The sequence below is a fragment of the Sinohyriopsis cumingii genome, unplaced genomic scaffold, assembly GCF_028554795.1.
Source record: "Sinohyriopsis cumingii isolate HCF-2022 unplaced genomic scaffold, ASM2855479v2 utg000198l, whole genome shotgun sequence".
NCBI classification, from domain to species: domain Eukaryota; kingdom Metazoa; phylum Mollusca; class Bivalvia; order Unionida; family Unionidae; genus Sinohyriopsis; species Sinohyriopsis cumingii.
Window position 1 is genome coordinate 4217044 of NW_028315875.1, and position 21543 is coordinate 4238586.

Sequence of the window (21543 nt, forward strand, 5' to 3'; positions counted from 1 at the left end):
TGAGATGTGAGACAACAGATTCTAAAGTAAATCCAGGAGATATTCTCATAACTGTCACTGATACAACTTTATACTCTATAATTCAACATTCTCAATATTAAAAAACAATGTATACACATACATGCCAATCCCTAAAGTGGAAAAATTGTAATCAAAGTGGATGAAAAGAGCAGAAAAAGAGTAATCCACAAAGAACATGATAAAATTCAATGAACATATGTATAAAATGATTTATTTACACCTCTGGTCTATTAACATCAATTACTGCTTCAAGTTTTCATATGTAGAACTTATAGCTTTAGAAAGCAACAGACTGTCATATTACAATTCAAAACACTTTGTACCAGCTGAGACCATGAATGTTTTGCACACCAGCAGAGCACTAAGTACTGAATTACTGAACCTGGAACTGAATTCAGTTTTATTTTTGTTAACAATACTGAACAATCTCTCACAACCACCATTAGAATGGTAAAGAACCAATATTCCTTTCATAACCTAACAAAGAAGAGGAAAGTTATATTTTCCAGTGATTGGGTCTTTTAGCTGGGAAATAAGGTGCCATTGCCCATCAACTCTGTCTGCATGAAGTACACTGTCAGGTAGAATGCCAACTTGATACTTCAGGAATTCTCCTTTTAGATGATCCAAAGTAGACAAGGGTGGCATTAGAAAGTGATATCTCTTGACAAAGAATCTTGCGCTTTTAAAGTGTCTCATTAACATTATCAACTAAAACATTTAAAAGCACTTCATCTCCATATGGGAATTTCTCGCAGAACACTTTAAGAGTAGAATGTTCTGTGAATTCTCTTGTTACTGCACCAACAGCAACTTCTTCATTATTTCTCTGGTTTGCACTGTCATGAAAGTCTATATCAGTTTAAAGCCTGACTGACAATGATTTCTGGTTTAAGAAACCTTATTAGCAAATCTGAAAACTGGTTTGAGAGAATCTTGTGCATAATATAAATGCATGGTTCTTCTTTCTTAAGACAATATTTGCTGCATCAAACAATGGAATGGCACTCCTCATGAACAAGCAGTGCAGCTTTGTAACTGGATCATTAAGATTTTTGAAAACCATCTCACACTTTGATTCTTCCTAATACTGAACAGACTAATAATTTCTAATAACAGACTCTGCTTTAGTACTACTTTTCTTTGCATTTTTTTCCCTTTTTCTCTCTGTAGACTCGCCTTCAGTTTGAAAGAAAGCTTGTAGTGCCATCCAAAGCTCAAGTAAATGTCTAATACATCTGCCAAAGGATAACCATCTTGTACACACATGCTTTATAACATTATAGTCTTCAAGATCAAACTCATCTTGCAACTAAATTAGAGCTTGTTTCCTTTTACTACTTTTCTCCAAATAATAGATGAGACCTGTTTACCCATAAATTTGCTTTTCAGTATTTTAGGCAATGTCTGTCAGTATTTTTAGAAGGCAGTCAGTATTTTCATTAGGTGTTTCTAACATCTTAACACATTAACCCCTGAAGCTTTTTGTCATTTTTGCCTAAAAATCGAGTAGGAAACAATTTTGAAAGCTATTTCTGAATAGACTCGAAAACACCAAATCCCTGGTCATCTTTCAATAAAATACTGCCCAGTGGTGTTAGAAACATCGATTTTCGTTGGCTATTTGACTCGCGCATAACCCCTGAAGCTTTTTGTCATTTTTGCCTAAAAATCGAGTAGGAAACAATTTTGAAAGCTATTTCTGAATAGACTCGAAAACACCAAATCCCTGGTCATCTTTCAATAAAATACTGCCCAGTAGTGTTAGAAACATCGATTTTCGTTGGCTATTTGACTCGCGCATGAGCAGAAGGGTAAAAATTGGACTTTTTTCTTTCTTTTTTTTTTCTTCTTTTTTTTGCATAAACGGAGCCATTTGTTTTGTATGGAGACCACTCTTTATTCCAAATGCCCATCTTATCCTACTTTTTGCAAAGGCTCATCTGTCTGTTTGCAGTTCATACCGGTTTGCCTTAGACCTGAGACCAAAAAGTCTAAAATCCGGACACAAAATCAGATTCCAACCACAGGCAAATTCTGGGTTAAAAAAAGTCGGGTCCAAAATATGAGGTTTTTCTATTTGTATTTTGTAGTGCAACTAGATATTCCAGATTATTTGGTATCACTGTAGAGCTACATCTGTCTACCTTTCTATAATACCACCCACTTTAGTGTATCATGCATGACCAAGATGCTACAGAGCTTGGCAGTAGGCTACTACCTCCTGCCCCGTAAAGTCGTTGCTAGGGGTTAATGTGTTAACACAGCACACATCACCTTTGAAACAGCATACCACCACTGACTTAAAGATATTGTTTATATTATAGTGATAAAAACCATACAAAATACCTCCACACACCCAAATTCATTTGGTTATTTACCTATGTTACTTCCTCTAGAAAATCTGTTTTCTCAGCTTCACACATATCCATAACATTTTAAATAATGCCAATTCTCTACATTATACAATGTTAAGGAAGACTTAATACAAAACATTATGACAGACATTGTTATCCACTCAGAAAATGACTTCATTTAGATAGGTGAAGGCAATCTTATTGTTCCATAAAATCTAGTATCAGCTTTGTCAACATTTACTAGAACCGGAAATGAGCTTTATATATTATTTTGTATAAAGTTTGTCAACAATATCAAACTAATCCACTTGGAATCACTGTCTTAATGAAGGCTTAGACTATAGGCACTCTTTATCCTATCCTGCTGGTCGTCTGTCCACTCTTTGGTAAAAGAGAGATTAATTGTTTCTAAATATCTTGTGCAATTTTGGAATCTGGGAACATATTTTTCATTGCTTCTGTTAACTTGTCGGCTGTATTCAAAGACAAATTCATATTTACAATCAACTCACATAGAATCACCTCAGCACGTGTTATTTGCTTTTGAAGTATGTGTTGATCACTGACTTGCTTTCCCTTCATCATTGACAAAATATTTCTATTTCCCTTTACTAATGATTCTAATTTTGCACGATTTTCCAATTACACGTGCCATGAACAGTCATTCCTTCCAACATGTGCATTGGAAAAGTCTAAGTTGCAAACAATGCAGAGCACAAAATGTTCTCCTTTAGACGATGGTTTAAGGCATGGACACAGAGTATTATAAGCCGGTAGAAAATGCTGCTTTCTATATTTAGACTTAATATTTTCATCATCAGTTTTGTGCTGAAACTTTCTTGTCAGCAGCATTTTCTTTGTTTAAACAACCAGATGTTGAGAATGTTAAAATCAGTGATGTGGCACAGACTGAGGACGCGGACCAAAGAGACAGTACAATGAAACGATACGCATTAAAAATGGCTTAAAAATTTATTTAAAAAGTAAATAAATGCAACTTCAAATCATAATTTCAGCTCAATGACCGTATGACCATACAGATTGGCTTTATTCTGTACAAATACTGTAAAATACGGATGGGTAAACAGGTCTGGTAGATGTCAACTAGCAAATGACCAGATTCTATTTCTAATTTATCAGCAACCTTTCTCGCAGCAAGGTACACCAAATCACAGGGACAATCCATTATGTACACTGATGGAGACATTTTCAAATATTGGATAAAACTCCTTTATGAATACCATTCATGACTGATGCATTATCAGCTAAAAACTCCATACAGTTCTGCCAACATATATCATGTTTCTTCAAAGCATGTTTCTGCAGTGGAAACTGCTGTTAATTCTGGTAATGAAAGAAGAACACTTGTGGCATTTCCCCTTTCACTGTCAAAGTACCTGACACAAACTGGGTACAACATTTCATCATCATAATAAGTACTCCCATCCATCGCAGTACTAAACAGCCCAATTTTCATGGTTTGTTTTAAGTGAAGTATCTTCACCTAAACACTAAACAATATTAAATGATTTTGTTATTGCACATGCATATTTTTCTGCAATTTTGGAATCTGGAAACATCTGTTTGAACAAAGGACCAATGTGGTCTGCTACAGCTAAGGGCAGTCTGTGTTCTATTAAGAATTCTGTAAATAACATCTCTGCATTTAATAACATTCATGTCCACACTTCAGTTTTGCTGTGAAAAAAAGAAGTTAGTAAGACAAGCTAATTCAATGTGCTTCTTTGCTTTCAAGTGTTTTTCCACATCAACTTTACCACCATGACCAATATTAAACATACTTTTCACACAGCCTGCAAATGGCATGATGCTGCCCTAGAATGGAACACTGTATTATGTCATTCATGTATTCATCTTTTGATGATTCAGTATTTTTTTGTTTGTTGCTTAGTTCTTTTCTGATTCATCTGTGAAATTATTTGAACACACACACATAGACTGGAATCCATTTGACGATTTTTGGACCAAATATTAAACTCCTTTCCACACAGCCTGCAATGGGCATCATTATGCAGCAGAACGCTACATTATGTCATCCATGTATTCATCTTTGGAGGATCATTCTGCTTTTTTGTGTCTTTTTCTAATCCATCTGTGAAATTCTTTGCAAAACACTTTTTCTCTAACAACTAGACTAAATTTTACTTAACCTTTACCAACAAATACCAGACTGGTTCTATAACAAATATGAATCAGAACAAAGAATCTCAGAGCAAAGATTCAAAATCAGAAAACCTGTCCGTTTTCTCTTAACTATGCCAAAGAGCTGCTATAAATAGAATATAATGATAGTGTGAGGAAAGTACATGCTGGTCTATTGTACTCTTGTACAAAAGCGATTAGATATGACCTATAGCACACTACAGATTGGTTCTCTAACAAACACGAATCATAACACTGAATCTGATGACAAAGGTTTGAAAGTAGAAACCAGCATGTTTCTTGGAAATAGGACAGCTGCTAGAAATTGAACATATTAATACTGTTACAAAAGTGCATGCAAGTATATGGACAAGTGTACTCTTATGTTGTAGTTACGAAGATGCCATCTTCTCTAGAATATGATCTGACAGATTAATGAGATGTTAATAAAAATGAGAAAACAACTTATTGATTTTTTTGGAAGGGGATATATCAAAAAAGCATAATACATACACGGCCAAGCATAGTGTGTAATTTTGTGAAAAAAAGCATAATGATTATGCCAAAAGCATAATAGTTGGCATGTATGCATACAGCTCATAATGCATCACATACATCAGTTGTAACAAGACTTTAAAGAGAGATCCATTATGCAAAATGAAGCATGACAGATAAGGTAACAATTTTCAGTGATCATTTTAACAAACCATGCAAAAATATGCCAATATAATTACCTTGTTAAAAATGTGACCGTATCTCATTTCTGAATGATTAACAGCCAAGGCAATTTAAATAATCACAATATTTAGTGAACACAAATTTTTGTGGATGGGTGCTACAAACCAAAAATGGAATTTTAAAAAAAACAAACAAGCAAACATATTTCTGCAGAAAAATACATCTTCCCCAATCCATAGATTTAATGACGTTTTTAGCAAACAACAATAATTTCTAACAACAAATAATAAATTTTATAGTACTAAATGACAATGCTGAAATCATTTTGAACAGCTCTCATGGAGTTCATGAACTAAAAAATTGAGGAATACTCATGGTGTTCATGAAAAAATATATTCTGAATAACTCTCATTTGGTTGTTAGAAAAATATCCAGTTAAACTAAAGGAGTGGTAAGCAATTTGCACACAAGAATCTACTCCCACCTCTCACAATAACCCCACCCTTACCCCACAATGGAAATAAAAAAGAGGCATATTTCCTGTGAAAAAAGTGGGTCAATAAGATGATGATATACACAAAGTTTCATAGTTGCATTCATAAAATTCTCTCAAACACCCAGCTGCATATCAAGAGGGGCAATAACTCTAACAAAATTCAAAGGAGCATAAAAATCAGTCAGTATGTGCATCTTTATATGATAAACATAACATGTACCACATTTCACAGCAATCCATAAAATACTGCAAGACATGTTGGATTCTGTCTTGGATGCCATCCAGCCGCTAGACAAAATGGGCAATAACAAACAAAAATGATCGGAGCAAAGTGATTTCTTAATACCAGACATGATTTTGGTATTCCACAAAAACAGCTGAAAATGTAAAAGGAGGGTTTGGGGGTCCTCCCCCAATTTCTCTTCAAAATATGATCATAATATATAACAAAATAATCATTTGAAAAACTAACAAATGTACCAAAAATGTTCAACTTGACTTAAATAATATTGTCACATGAATTTGTTTTCCAATAATATTGGTGCTTAAGTTATTTCATGTGCATGTCACTGTTCACATCATAATTAAGCAAGAAATAATTTCTCAATTTTTGCAACAAATTTATTATACTTCTCTCTTTTCATAACAAATCTGTAAAATAAACACCCAAGTACATCAACTATATACAAATAATCCCATACATTCACTTGTCTTTTTCTCCAATGGACACAACCTGTTGATATGCCAGTCGAGCCTTTTTTGCGACACTGGCAAAAATTTATTTAGCCTTCCTATTTGACTGACGTTTTTTGGCTCAATGTGCAATCGTTTCTTTTGCTTCTCAATGACAGCCTTTTTCTTTTCAAGGTGGTGCTTGCATTGGCAACATGCAGTGCACATATTCTGACAGAGAGATACATCTGTTCTCTCTTGCAAGAAATCATCCTTCTTATAGTAATTAACTGCACTTTTTCCAGATGCCTTCTGAGCTTCAATTTTTCTGTATGCAGTTTCTTTTGTAAGTGCCGTTTCAAGCACGATTACAGAGAAGCAGAGATCACAAAATGCCAGTCCTCTAGCATCCAGTTTTCTTATAAACTGACCAACTAAATTTCCAATGACTTTTCGCTCCAGCCATTCCCATACATTTTCTAAACCTTTATCTAAACTTCTCAAGTCATGGTCTCTCTCAACAACTCGGGACGCCATTTTTTGCAAGCACGCTTCTTCTTTCCTTTGATATCAGTTTCCATTACACGAAGATTCATTGGATGAATTTAAACTTTTGACCAATCAGAATACTCTTTACGAGAGTCGTTTGCTAACTACTATATGCAACGAATAGGTTACAAGGTTCATTGTGGAATGGGGCCGAACAGACCGTTTTTTTAAAAACCGGTAAAATAGGACTATATCAAGAAAAATCGGATTCAAGTCAGGAGAAAAGTGGAATTCAAAACAAAGAAAAATCATGTCTGTAATATGAGCATCTTTACCAACTTTCATGGCAATCCAAAAACTGCAGGACACATTCCACTAATGAGGTTGCAAGACAAAGAAATAAATTCTACTAAAAAATGCTGATATGTCCATAAGCAAATCCTCAGGTTATGACCTTAATATCCGCCAAGTCTCATGACAATCCCATCAAAAATCGGGACTGGTTGGGGCAACTAGATTGTGCTGGAGCGAAGATCAATCAGAATCAAGGATTGACCTGTTGTTGATAAAATGCAGAAAAACATTTAATGCAAAATTACCAGATTCACAAGGCGTATACTTGCATCAAAAGCCTTCGTTGTTATTATTAAAGTTGGAAAACAATGAAGAATCATAATGACAAGATTACCATATTAGATGGAGGTTGTAAAGAAAGCCTGGCTTGTTTCCGTCGCTGCTTCCTGTAGTATGTTTCAAATTCTTCTCTGTCTCCCTGTGACGGAAAAATAAAAAAATAACAAAACAAGGTTGATAGATGGATAATGCACCAATAGATGGATGAAAAGTTAACCCCTATACCACTCACTACTTTTCATAATAATCATAGCCTTCAACATGCCTATTCTTGTTTACATCTGTAGTAAATACCATGTCTGAACAACTAACTATGCAACAAAATTAAGCTAATGAAATCAGTTTAACTGCAACATAAGAATTTGGCATCAAGTTCTTCTGGGATGCTTTACTGTAGTTCTGAGAAAAAAAATTATATTTTAAGGAACGGCACAGAGACATAGACTCTCTGACTCGAAGCTGGCAGGTTCAAACCTCAGATCTGATGGGCTATTGTGTATGGTATCTTGCCTCAGCCTGGCATCTTGGCTCTCTTGTTATCAACAAATACAGCTAATAACAGTTAATCTTACTGAAAGTAATTAAACTTCTATTATAAACAAGCAAATTCAGTCAATTTTTGTCCCAACCTACCATGCTGCAGTCACAAAAGTTTTCAATCATGAAGTGTACAAGCTTTAAGATACAGCTGTAAACTTATTGGGCAGACATCAAAAGCAATCAAGTATCATATCTAAGAGAGCATTATAGGAAAGGTCCAGAAACAGGGTTTTAAATAATATATATATGTCAGTGACCTTGACCTTCCAGGTAAAACCCTAACTGACACATATAATGCCATCAAACTGAAAAGCTTACATGCACCATTGTTCATTCCTGCACCTGAAACAGCATTTATAATCCAAAGCTGAAACAAAAGAAACCTTCATATTTTAACCTGTTATCTTGACCTAGTCTCAAATGATGTTAATGTTATTGAGCAGAGAGGAAAATGCGATCATGTACTCGAATATGGACATCCAGTTCCCCACTTTGCATTCAAAAGATGGGGTCAATAAAGATGACATTGTTTATAATTATTTTTGCTGTTTGAATTAACCATAAAAGATTACACATTTCCCCATCTGACAGAATGCATAGCTGGTATCAAAATATCCTTTTAAAGTGCAAACAATGTGATTTGACAGTTTGTTCTTTCATTGCAGAGTACTTTCAATAATATTTGTTCAGGGGCAAAGCCCAGATGACAAATGGTCAACGTAAACATTTCATGCTGTTTGGTTTCATTCTGTGGGGTTTCCCCCACATGACAAGCTAAATGAATCTGCTGGCAGGCTTTCTTACATTGGTCCATCTGAGACTTGGACTCTTGCAGACAGATGTGAAATGTGTGAGTGATCTGTAAAGGAGAAAGTTTTAGACCACTCTGCCATAGAACTGTTATCCCATTAAAATTTGTCACAGTCAAGCTTATATAACTTAATCAATGGTTACAATTTATATATAGATACATATATATGTTTCAAATACCTTAATACAGTTTAAACCTAAATCTAAATATTGTCAAGGTGATAATGAATCAGATTTCATTGGTTACAAAGAAATTGATGCAAAGCATATTTTTTTTTCTTCAGTGTGTGTAAAATCTTCTTACCAGAACAGTGTAGATATGCAAACATCTGTACACTGGAGAGAAATCTATCAGATCTTGTGCACTCAGCTCCTACAAATGCAAAATAAATTTAATTGAATCATATACCTTGTACAAATAGATACAATTTTGTTTTTTTTAAAATGTTAGTCAATATACTTGGAGTAAGTCAGTTCTCATGCACTTTATTTAATAATTCATTGCTTATCTCAAAGCCCAACAAGTGCAAGACAAATATCTTCACTATGAAGAACTATTTCACAATTCTTCAACTTGCTTACATCTAAAGAAATATTAAAATTTTATGTCAATAAAAGAGTATGTTCTGATTTGTATTTCTCTGCAATGACTAAAACACTGGAAAGAATAATCAAGAATGTGGTGTCAATATTTGAAGCCCCTGTATACAAAAAAATAAATTTCTGAGCTCAGAAAAAGTGACAAAACATTGACATAAAACTTGCTGATAGTAGTATTTCATGAATAACAAGGCAGGGAAATCAATCTTCAGCAGTAAATAACAATAAGCATGTATCATGGTACATAATGTATCATTCTCCTTATACAGCAATATGTATTGCATGGAATGCTAACTGTATGATACATATTGTGGTATGCAAAATATCACAACCCCAGTATATGTATCGTATCATTACCATGCAAGCCAAACACACCCTAATTGGCACATTAGTCAGTGCAACAAATTAATATCCATTATCTGTGAATTTGTAATGGAACACAAAAATAAAATTAAAAAATGTTCCAACCATAACAATATCTGATTCTGACTTCTGTCATGGAGACTAACAGCTTTTGTCATGGGGACTAATGGCTTTGTCATGGGGAATAAAGGCTTCTTTATCTCTAAGTTGGAGAATCTATCTAATAAATAGTCCTTAGTAGATTGGATAGGAGAATCTAAGGAAGTTGATGAAATCGATAAAATTTCTTATAGAGGAGTTGGCTGGTTTTGCTATGCTGGTTTCAATGGCACTTTCAACACAATCTTTACTCTATGTCACCAAGGAGATAAGCGATTCCTGGCATTCCACCAATAAACACCACTATCGGACTCATTCAAGTAGGTGAATGATGTGATTTATATCCTTTTAGACCTTTGTCTCAAAATCCTTCTAGCCTGCTAGTTTTGTTTTAAAACTAAATATTGATAACCAATAATATGTTTGAGAAATTCTATGATGATGAAATAATAAACACTTATAAGTCAAGATGAAGGATAAAACCTATGTAAAACAACTGTTTTCACTTACTGGAACTGGGCATCAATCCCACTGTAGCCCGTATTTAGAAATTATCAATTGAGTTATTTCTGCAATCTGTTATTCACTTTTTCAAATTAGTTTAATTCAACTTATTGGCAAAATAAAGTTTTGCAATCATAAACCTGCAATACAAACACAAATCTGTTGATCATGACGGAATCTTTACAGTTCTTAGCCATATGTTCTATCCATAGCATTAGACACATGTTTGAAATTTGGTAAGCTTATTCGGATCCTTGCATCTAGTCTCAGTCACCACAGAGACAGACTTGAAGAGCAGGATGAATTAAGTTTCTCATCCTAATACAGAGGGGTGAAACAATACACCTCTTCAGAACACTGATACTATTCATTAATTCGCAGCCTATGACATGATATATTATCAACCTTTTATCAGCATGATGTCCCACCCAGTCACATTATCCTGACACCAGGCCAACCAGTCCTAACACAGTCCTCTTATTACTGTGTGCCATGCCAGGTAGCGGTTAGTACCATTTTTACAAGTCTTTGGTATGATTCAGCCAGGCTCAAACCTGCAACTTCCTGCATCAGAGACAGATGCTCAAATGACTAGGCCACCAAAGCAGTCGAACACAATGAAGTTTGGAGTGTTACATCTTATTTTAGTGTGCATTACTGTCCTGTAATAAAGTACTAGTTGTATCTGTAACTATTTCAACAACTTTGTGGTCAATCACAAAAATTGAAGAAGAAAAATACAACACAGGAAAATGTTTTAGCTGTAAAATTTATACCTTAAATTGCAGTCTGTTTTCACATGGGATTTTCTGGAGAAGCCACAGTGAAACTGCAGCTGTAGACAGCTTTACAAATAATGAAAATTAGAACTGATTTTTTTCTCTCTTAATTTTCAGTAATTATTGCTTGTGCAAATTTGGGATTTACAGTACCTCCTCCTCCTCTTCTTCCAGGTCATTCTCAACATTAACTGGTGCAACCTCTACCACTCCAGTAAATGGATTTGGTGGCAGTGGGGCCTTCTTTTTCTTCTTAATTTTTTTCTTGGCTATGGAGGGGTCCATGTTATTCTGTTCAGCAGCCTGTTGATAGAATTTTTATTTATAAAAAAGGCTTAAACATAATAATAAACAAGGTCATGGCATGCATTTTGAGCCCAGGATCAAAAAATACATTTTTGTAAAATGTGCAACCTTGACCCCAAGAATTTCATCTCAGCTTCATAATTCATCCTAAGAAAATCCATTGAAGTATGAAGGAAATAAATCAAATGAAAAAACTTAAACTAACACCCTAACAACATTTTATATGAATAGGATCCTGATCTCAAGATCAAAGGTCAAACCAAGTATGTCACATACTGAATTATCTTAAATGCACACAAGTTTATCAAGTATGAAGAAAATCAATCTAGAGGTTAAAGAAATATGCAAATGAAAATTCAACCAAACTTTTAATGCAAATTTTCTACCACTAACACATTAATCCTAAAGCAAAAGTTATAAGCAAACATGTCACTGAATGAACTATGTTAATTTCAATATGATTCATATGAAGCATGATAAGAATTTTTCAAAGACTGTAAGAAGTATATGCATATAACTAAAATCTTCACAAACATTTGATGCTGCTGCAACTGTCAGAAAAATGGCAGCTATGTTTAAATGCTGTATACTTACATCAATAATGTCTGCCCATTCATGGCAATTTATCAAAGCTCTCAGACACATAAATTAGAATATAATGTCAAACCTGTCAAAAGTGGCCATCGATGATAATGTTAAACCTGTTAAAAGTGGCCACCGATGATAATATCAAACCTGTCAAATGTGGCCTCCAATGATAATGTCAAACCTGTCAAAAGTGGCCACTGATGATGTCAAACCTTTCAAAAGTGGCCACCAATGATAATGTCAAACCTGTCAAAAGTGGCCACAGATGATAATGTCAAACCTGTCAAAAGTGGCCACCAATGGAAAAAGCAAACTGGAATTTGTATACATGTGACCTCCCATTTCGAAATTGGTATCTGAACAAATACAATCCAATGAATATTATTATTATTGATTGTTTTATGTGCACTATTCAACAAACACATAAAATATACATATTGTTATTACCCAAACTTATGTTCTACACATGAATACACTATCTTGTGCACTTTAATCTATCCAAAAATTTAAATCATAACTGATTGAAAATAATCTTTCTTTGGTTATTACACTATGAAAAAACACTAATTTCACAACAGATTGACAGATTACATGTTACTGTAAAACAGAGATCTGACTCTTTGGTCAGCCAGCTTGTATAAATTAGGCTTGGAAACAGCTTTTCAAGCCTCTGAAACATTATCTGGATTACATAGTTGCTCAACTCACCACTATGTACAAGGGACCACAAGGACAGGTTTGACTGAACATAGTATAAATTCCTTGAACACCCAAAAGGGGTAATAACTCTGGAAAAACACTCCAACCTTAACAATGGAACAACAATTTGCATGTTGATGCATGTTAATACTATCTGCCAAATTCAAGAAAATCCATGGAAAGATGTGGGAGTAATTGCACACACAAGAATTGCAGGACATATGTATGTTGAGACAAACTCTATGCTAAATGCCAACACCAGAGATGCCCATTGCCAACCAGAGATGCCCATTGCCAACCTAGGAAATTAAGGTCAAAAGGGGTAAAAATTCATAATTCTATTGAAAAATTTGTGACACTTACTGCAGCAAATAAAAATTCCACGTGGAAGCCAGAAGAAAAAAAATTCATTTAAAAACATTACAAAACATGTCTATGTGAATTTATATAACATTATTTACAAATCTGTGTATTCTTTCAATTGTCCTCCAAACTGCAACTGACTCTTTTCAGCTTTGCCAAAAGACCATTTTCCAAAATCGTTTCCACACGGAAAAAGGTCAGATCCCCATTTATCACACTGCATGGCTCCATTCGCAGCTCTCTCAATTTTTTGGGACAGATTTTGTATCTTCAAAACAGGAAGGACAGGTTGTTTTTTTTAAACAGATGAATTTAAATAAATTTGATTCAATATATCCTTCAGGATGGACTTAAAATCACTGTCCAACATTTTAAAGTCAAGGCACAATGAAAAGTTTATAGAAACACTGCCAATTACAGTTAGCAAGTAAACAGAAATGTTGCAGAAATCTAATTTGAAAAACAAAACAAACAAGCAAACAGCGCAGTAAATCATGAAGAAAACACAATCAAGCGAGATAGAGCATTCAGAATAATAGCAAGAAACAGATCATATGATATGATTTACTGGAAAAGACTGAGGAGGAACAAATCAAACTGTTCTGATTATAGTGGCATGTTATATGCTGGAAACTGGTCTTATGTCACAAATTACTATGAAGACAGGAAAGGACCCAAAACACTCCAGTTGTATGCCAGAAACTGATGTTACAAATTACCGGAAAAGTCTTGAAAGTGCAGAAAATACTTGCATATGACTTCAACTTTACCAAAATTTAATTTGTTTATTTTTTATTTTGTTTTTTAATTGTGATTTTTTTATTATACGGTGGCATGATTCATGAACAGGCACTGCAACTTGGGGCACCCACACCAAATTCAGGATGATGGGCATCTCTGCAACACCATAAACCATACTTATTGCAGAGAAAAAAATTCTGTGTAAGAATATATTTTTACTTATTGTCAACTTGTTCCAAGCTTCAAAACAAAGGATTATAAATTTCCACCCACTTTCCTCCTCCACTCTGCCCTTCCAATTTCCTTGACACTTACATGCTTCATAGCCACCTCTCCAATTCTGGCAGAGTGTTTGCGGATGTTTTCGAGGAAGTCTTTCAGATCTATCATAGAGGCATCCTTGATACTGTTACGGAGTTGGGGTATTGCCTCAGCCATAGTCTGGGAGAACCAATGAGTACTGACCCGGGGCAAATATGTATGTTCTAACTGCTCCAGAGTTTTCAGGGCTGGATAATATCTGCAATATATAGGGTGACTTGTTACAATTTAAATAGATAGAAAAATATGAAATATTTACTTGCCTCAACAGAGACATTATAAAATGTTACAAATGACTAACTTTTCTCCCTCAATTAGTAGTAACATTTTGTTGGTCCCAAAAATGCTTAACTTCAAGCGTCTTCTAGCCTGGCAAATATGACCCAGAAAAGCAATGAACATTCCTTCCCCATAACACTGTCACTATTTTCTGATCACCAAAGTTGACTGCCTCATTTATTACTATGCTATTTTGCCCTACTGTTTGAAGTGGGAGGTCATCTTGACTTTGTTCTGCCAGAACATAAGGCCTGAGAAACTCACAAGATTACAAAAAAACACAACACTGACAATTGTAATTTAGCTAGCATATCTGTATGTAGATGTAGATGACCTTATTAGATTTGTGCCCAAATGTAGATGACCTGATCAGATAGAATATCTGTGTGTATGTAGATATATAAGATCTGATTGGATAGAATATCTGTGTGTATGTAGATATATAAGATCTGACTGGATAGAATATCTGTGTGTATGTAGATATATAAGATCTGATTGGATAGAATATCTGTGTGTATGTAGATATATACGATCTGATTGAATAGAATATATGTGTGTATGTAGATATATAAGATATGATTGGATAGAATATATGTGTGCATGTAGATATATAAGATCTGATTGGATAGAATATCTGTGTATGTAGATATATAAGATCTGACTGGATAGAATATTTGTGTGTATGTAGATATATAAGATCTGATTGGATAGAATATTTGTGTGTATGTAGATATATAAGATCTGATTGGATAGAATATTTGTGTGTATGTAGATATATAAGATCTGATTGGATAGAATATTTGTGTGTATGTAGATATATAAGATCTGATTGGATAGAATATCTGTGTACGTAGATATATAAGATCTGATTGGATAGAATATCTGTGTACGTAGATATATAAGATCTGATTGGATAGAAGATGTGTATGTTAACTACAGAAGATGAGCTGATTAGATCTGTGTGTACCTGTAGATGACTTGGCTACATTTTCAAGCCATTACAGCATTACTGTAATTAAATTTTTCTAGGCATTTTTTTAACTTCTTGGATGTTTAGGACAATTATGTTGCTAGCACAATCAAGTAAAAACTAATTTGGGTGCACAGATGGAATTTGATAGATATATTTGCATTTATATGAAGATAAACAGATTATCAATTTTTGTAGATAAAAAAAAAACCACTTAACGAAGTTATATTAAGTATTGGCATGCATGTTTTTATGCATACTATATGCAACAGACATGATTAGGTTTCCATGCAATCATACCAATATTTCACATGTTTCTAAAACTTTGGATGTTTGTAAATTAAGCTCTCTCTGCCTGCATTGCTCATATTCCCCATCCTCTGAAATTTCAGGCAAGAACATGGATCAGCATGCAGTTCTGTCACCAAAGCCCTTTCTTCCTCATCTGATTTGCATTTGTAAAGCATGCCATTTTGTCACCAAAGTTCTTTCTTCCTCATTTGATTTGTGTTTGTAAAGCATGCCATTTTGTCACCAAAGCCCTTTCTACCTCATTTGATTTGTGTTTGTAAAGGACGCCACCAAAGCCCATTCTTCCTCATTCGATTTGTGTTTGTAAAGCATGCCATTTTGTTACCAAAGCCCTTTCTACCTCATTTGATTTGTGTTTGTAAAGGACACCACCAAAGCCCATTCTTCCTCATTTGATTTGTGTTTGTAAAGCATGCCATTTTGTCATCAAAGCCCTTTCTACCTCATTTGATTTGTGTTTGTAAAGGATGCCACCAAAGCCCATTCTTCCTCATTTGATTTGTGTTTGTAAAGCATGCCATTTTGTCACAAATGCCCTTTATTCCTAACTTTTAATATGTTTGTAAAGCATGTACACATGCAGAAGAAAAAGTCACAATTGAAAGGAAAAAAAATCAACAATTTAACCAACTCTAAAGTATTGCAAAAATTACAAGAAAATCTAATTCATGACATCCACATATACACACAAACAAGCATACCACGTCTAACTCAAGTGGTTCTGAATATTCAGAAATTATTATTAAATATGATTTTCATTAAAAAAACTAAGTGATAAAAATTCACAAATGTGCAAAAATTTAAAAATTGCTATAATTGAGTGAAAACTGATAGAGGTCTTCTACAAATAAATACAAATATGCCTACCAAAATTTACTTTTGACTATTTTAATAAGAATTTTTTTTGTTCTGTCCTGCAAACAAGATTTGAAGTCTACAGCCCAAATGGTTTAAATACGCAAAAAACTGACGCTAATTAGCAAATAAAGTGTCAGTAGTGTCAAGGGTTGTCATACCAAAAAGTGATAGAGAAATAAAATACATAATTTCCAAAAACCGTTACATTAATCTAGAGTGTGGATGGACAGGCATATGGACAGAAACAGATACCAAACACTAGAGTGCAGACAGACATATGTACATACACAGATGCCAAATACTAACATATATCTACAGTGTGGAAAGGCAGATAGACGTATATGCACAGATACCAAAGTGACTGCTATATGGATTATCTGCAGAGGTGGGCTCAACAACAAAAATGTAGTAATGAGCTAACAACCAGGCAAACAAATATTCTAGCCAAGTTTGATTTTGTCTGCACTGAGTGGTTTTGCACAATTTTGCTAGCATTAGCTTCTTTGGACAAGTAGACTTACAAAAGTATAGATAGATTAAATCAAGATCCCCCCTTTAAATATTTCAGTTTAGTAACAGCATCATTTAAAAATCTTTAAATTCTGGGAATGGACAAAGTAGATTCTAGTGGGATTAGACAATAGATCAAATGTCCATGTGATCATGAGCTAAATGAATAAAAGCCAGCAAACTGTTCAAAACAGATCATAATGACCTTCTATTGTTGTTGGGGTGCATTACTAAAAGAGATAATTTCAATGACCTAGTTTGATGATTCTGGTATACACAGTGCTTGAAACTGAAACCAAGTCAGTAAAGTACAAAATATAGGTTACTTTGTACAGGTGAACAAATGAATGTCAAACCACTGGATACACATCCAGGATTTCTTCACAGGCATTAAAGCCATCAGGTCAGCGGTGTTGAGAGCTCAAATTACTGTTCAGTCCAATAGATAAACAATGCCACTACTTCACACAGTCCATCCGACCCTGGGGTCAAATGGATTTTTAGTGCTCATTTAAGTCATTTTTGCATCAAATTTGATGTAAACAGATGACAAGTCAATAACAGCACAAGAGATGTTGACTAAAGTCTTAACATTTATATATTTTCCACTACTTTTTTTACAGTCTCTTGAAGAATGAGGTAAAACCAAGAGAAACCATTTCTGCAAACATACTAATTTCAACTTCTGGTGACTTTTCAAAAAAAGCGAGAGTACCATCATCTAAGAAGCAGCTTCACTGAGAACAGTCTCAACTTTAAATGGTGATTTCTTTGGGAAAGTCCTTTCACGGTCAGACCATGCTGTTAATTTGAATCCCATTAGAGGCAGAGATGGCCCGAAAGCTTTGTATTAAGAATGTAAAGGCTCATACATGTCACTTCCAGTATACAGTCCCTAGTCCCCCTTCTTTTTCCGTATGACTCATTATGAACAACTTCAGAATGTCAAAAATTTCAGACTCAGAAGATTCTGGACCTGCTTTATGAAACAACCCTTGTCATGGGCAATATACCTATTAGACCCTATACAAATAGACTTTAGAAATAGGAATGGACATGCCTATTAGACCCTATACAAATGGACTTTAGAAATAGGAATGGACATACCTATTATACCCTATACAAATGGACTTTAGAAATAGGAATGGACATACCTATTATACCCTATACAAATGGACTTCAGAAGTAGGAACAGACATACCTATTAGACCATATATAAATGGACTTTAGAAGTAGGAATGGACATACCTATTATACCATATACAAATGGACTTTAGAAGTAGGAATGGACATGCCTATTAGACCCTATACAAATGGACTTTAGTAGTAGGAATGAACATGCCTATCAGACCCTATACAAATGGACTTTAGTAGTAGGAATGGACATGCCTATTAGACCCTATACAAATTGACTTTAGTAGTAGGAATGGACATGCCTATTAGACCCTATACAAATGGACTTTAGTAGTAGGAATGGACATGCCTATTAGACCCTATACAAATGGACTTTAGTAGTAGGAATGGACATACCTATTAGACCCTATACAAATGGACTTTAGAAGTAGGAATGGACATACCTATTATACCATATGCAAATGGACTTAAGAAGTAGGAATGGACATACCTATTATACCATATACAAATGGACTTTAGAAGTAGGAATGGACATACCTACTATACCATATACAAATGGACTTTAGTAGTAGGATTGAACATAGCTACTAGACCCTATACAAATGGACTTTAGAAGTAGGAATGGACATACCTATTATACCATATACAAATGGACTTAAGAAGTAGGAATGGACATACCTATTATACCATATACAAATGGACTTAAGAAGTGGGAATGGACATACCTATTATACCATATACAAATGGACTTTAGAAGTAGGAATGGACATACCTACCATACCATATACAAATGGACTTTAGTAGTAGGAATGGACATACCTATTAGACCATATACATATGGACTTTAGAAGTAGGAATGGACATACCTATTAGACCATATCCAAATGGACTTTAGAAATAGGAATGGACATGCCTATTAGACCATATACAAATGGACTTTGGTAGTAGGAATGGCCATACCTATTAGACCATATACAAATGGACTTTAGAAATAGGAATGGACATGCCTATTAGACCATATACAAATGGACTTTAGTAGTAGGAATGGACATGCCTATTAGACCATATACAAATGGACTTTAGAAATAGGAATGGATATGCCTATTATAACATATACAAATGGACTTTAGTAGTAGGACTGGACATGCCTATTAGACCATATACAAATAGTCTTTAGTAGTAGTAGGAATGGACATGTGCAAAGCAGAATAGAACATCTTTAGAAAGTTAAAACTTTATATGTTAATCAATTCACTAATTTTAATCCAAATCTGATTAGTAATACAGGTCACAGTAGCAATACAGTTAATAAGATGCAAGATCACCTCATTAATATGCAAGGATACAAAACAATCTCTAGCAAGCCAACTTTTCAGAAAGACATGAGAACCTTTATTTTTTTATCCATTTAAGTATTTTCCATAATGTAGGAACGTATCAGTTTCCTGCAGTTATCTCGCAAGCAACAAACATAAATAGTAGATGATAAAAATCACTCGTAGTGCTAATTTTTTGGTATAACAATTGCACTTTTAATGAAATCCAGATGGCTAATCATTAAAGATGATTGCCTTTTATTTCCAAACAAAACAGGCAACCAAATCTCACAAGTTAAAATATTAATAATTATCGCCAATTAATAGCTAGCAACATGCATCAAAAGAATCTACTGACAAGCTGACAATTGTGAGTTGGCACATTCAGTTCATTTCAAAATCTCCATGGCTATGTCAACTAAGTGCATGTTAGTATTATCTTGCATACTAAATTAAGTGAGTTTTGACCAATCAAAACAGGGTTTTATTTAGAAATGACAAGTTTCACATACTAGAATGAAACAAACTAATGAGCAAAACTTGTGTGAGTATGCAGAAAACAAAGAAAATCAAACCTTTTGTTCTTCATTTGTTCTTGAAGTTTTCCATACATTTCAAGGACTGTTAAAGAGAAAATTAGAAAGTGTTAAAAACACATCAAATACATTGCTTGTAAAATGCAAGGACATTTTACAGGAAAATAACACACCAGACAACTATCAGCATGTAACCACTTCCAAATGTGAATACAGTGGATGCAGATTGTCCCCAATAGGTTTTTTAAAAAAAACTGATGCTCATCTGAGTGAGAAGAAGTTACAAGAATTAAGGACCATTTCTTCATTTCAAAAGCTGAGTGTTTAAACCATTTCTGATATTTTTCAGCAGTAGTAAAATTTTCAAATTAGCTGCTGTGGTGGATATCAGATGTCACATTGGCACCATTTTCATATTGTACCAAGTGGACATCATCAGAAATCTACTGGTGATAATTGTTGTAGCAGCCATTTAGGACGTATGATTGGAACCATTTTAATTTATGACCAACAAAACATCATAAGATGTACATTGGTGAAAACAAGAGCAAAGATAATATTTTCAAGATGACTACAATGGTGAAATATCGAGGGTCATTTTGTAACACTATCTGTAGGACCAACCTGACCCCACAAGAACTCATTCTGTTGAAAAACCCATGTCAAAATGAGTTCCCATGTAACTAATTACCCCAAGCACCTCATTCGTTCATCAGAAGGTAATAACCTACTTCTGAGCTTTGTAGCATCAAAGTTATTTAAGATACACCAAAGTGGGTGGTATTACAAAAAAGTAGACATTTAGCTGTACAATGATACCAAATAATCTGGACTTTCTACTCACATTACAAAATACAGAGGGAAAACATATTTTTTTAGACCTGATTTTTTTACACCAAGAATTTGACCATTGTCAGAATCGGATTTATGATTTTAGACTTTTTGGCCTCGGGTCTAAGGAAGACCAGTCTGAACTGCACACAGATAGGTGAACCTTATCAACAAGTAGGATAAGTTGGGGATCTGGAGTTAAAAGTGGCTAGGACATGCAAATGACAGGGTCTAAATTAGCAAAAAAATAAAAATGAAACAAGAATTCAACTTTTACCCTTCTGCACATGTGCAAGCAAAATAGCCAATGAAAAACATCATTTCTAACACAACTAGGCACCAGGCTAAACAAAAATCTCTTGGAAGCAGATTTATTTGGATGTGTTCAGAAGTAGTCCCCAAAATGATTCCTGCTCCCATGTAAGGTGAAAATAACAAAATTCTGCAGGGGTTAATGAGTTAAAAGGAGTAATTACGACAAGGTTTTTTAATCAGTGAGATAAATTTATACTGTTCAAGAGAATTTAAACATGGTATACTTAGAAACTAGAGGCCCTCTTGTCCAGTCAGCAAAT

At 34.3% G+C, this 21543-nt stretch overlaps 1 protein-coding gene across 1 annotated transcript in view; it reads right to left on the bottom strand.

The window, feature by feature from the left end:
• LOC149774597 (exocyst complex component 6B-like) overlaps positions 1–21543 on the bottom strand; it is a 136374-nt gene that overhangs the window by 88208 nt on the left and 26623 nt on the right. Inside the window, exons 4-8 of the mRNA XM_089945081.1 lie at positions 20177–20222; positions 14217–14421; positions 11358–11507; positions 9164–9232; positions 7565–7648 (exon numbers count right to left, since the gene is read on the bottom strand). Coding sequence (XP_089801207.1) covers positions 7565–7648; positions 9164–9232; positions 11358–11507; positions 14217–14421; positions 20177–20222 — 554 coding nt within the window. The remainder of the gene's footprint in view (positions 1–7564; positions 7649–9163; positions 9233–11357; positions 11508–14216; positions 14422–20176; positions 20223–21543) is intronic.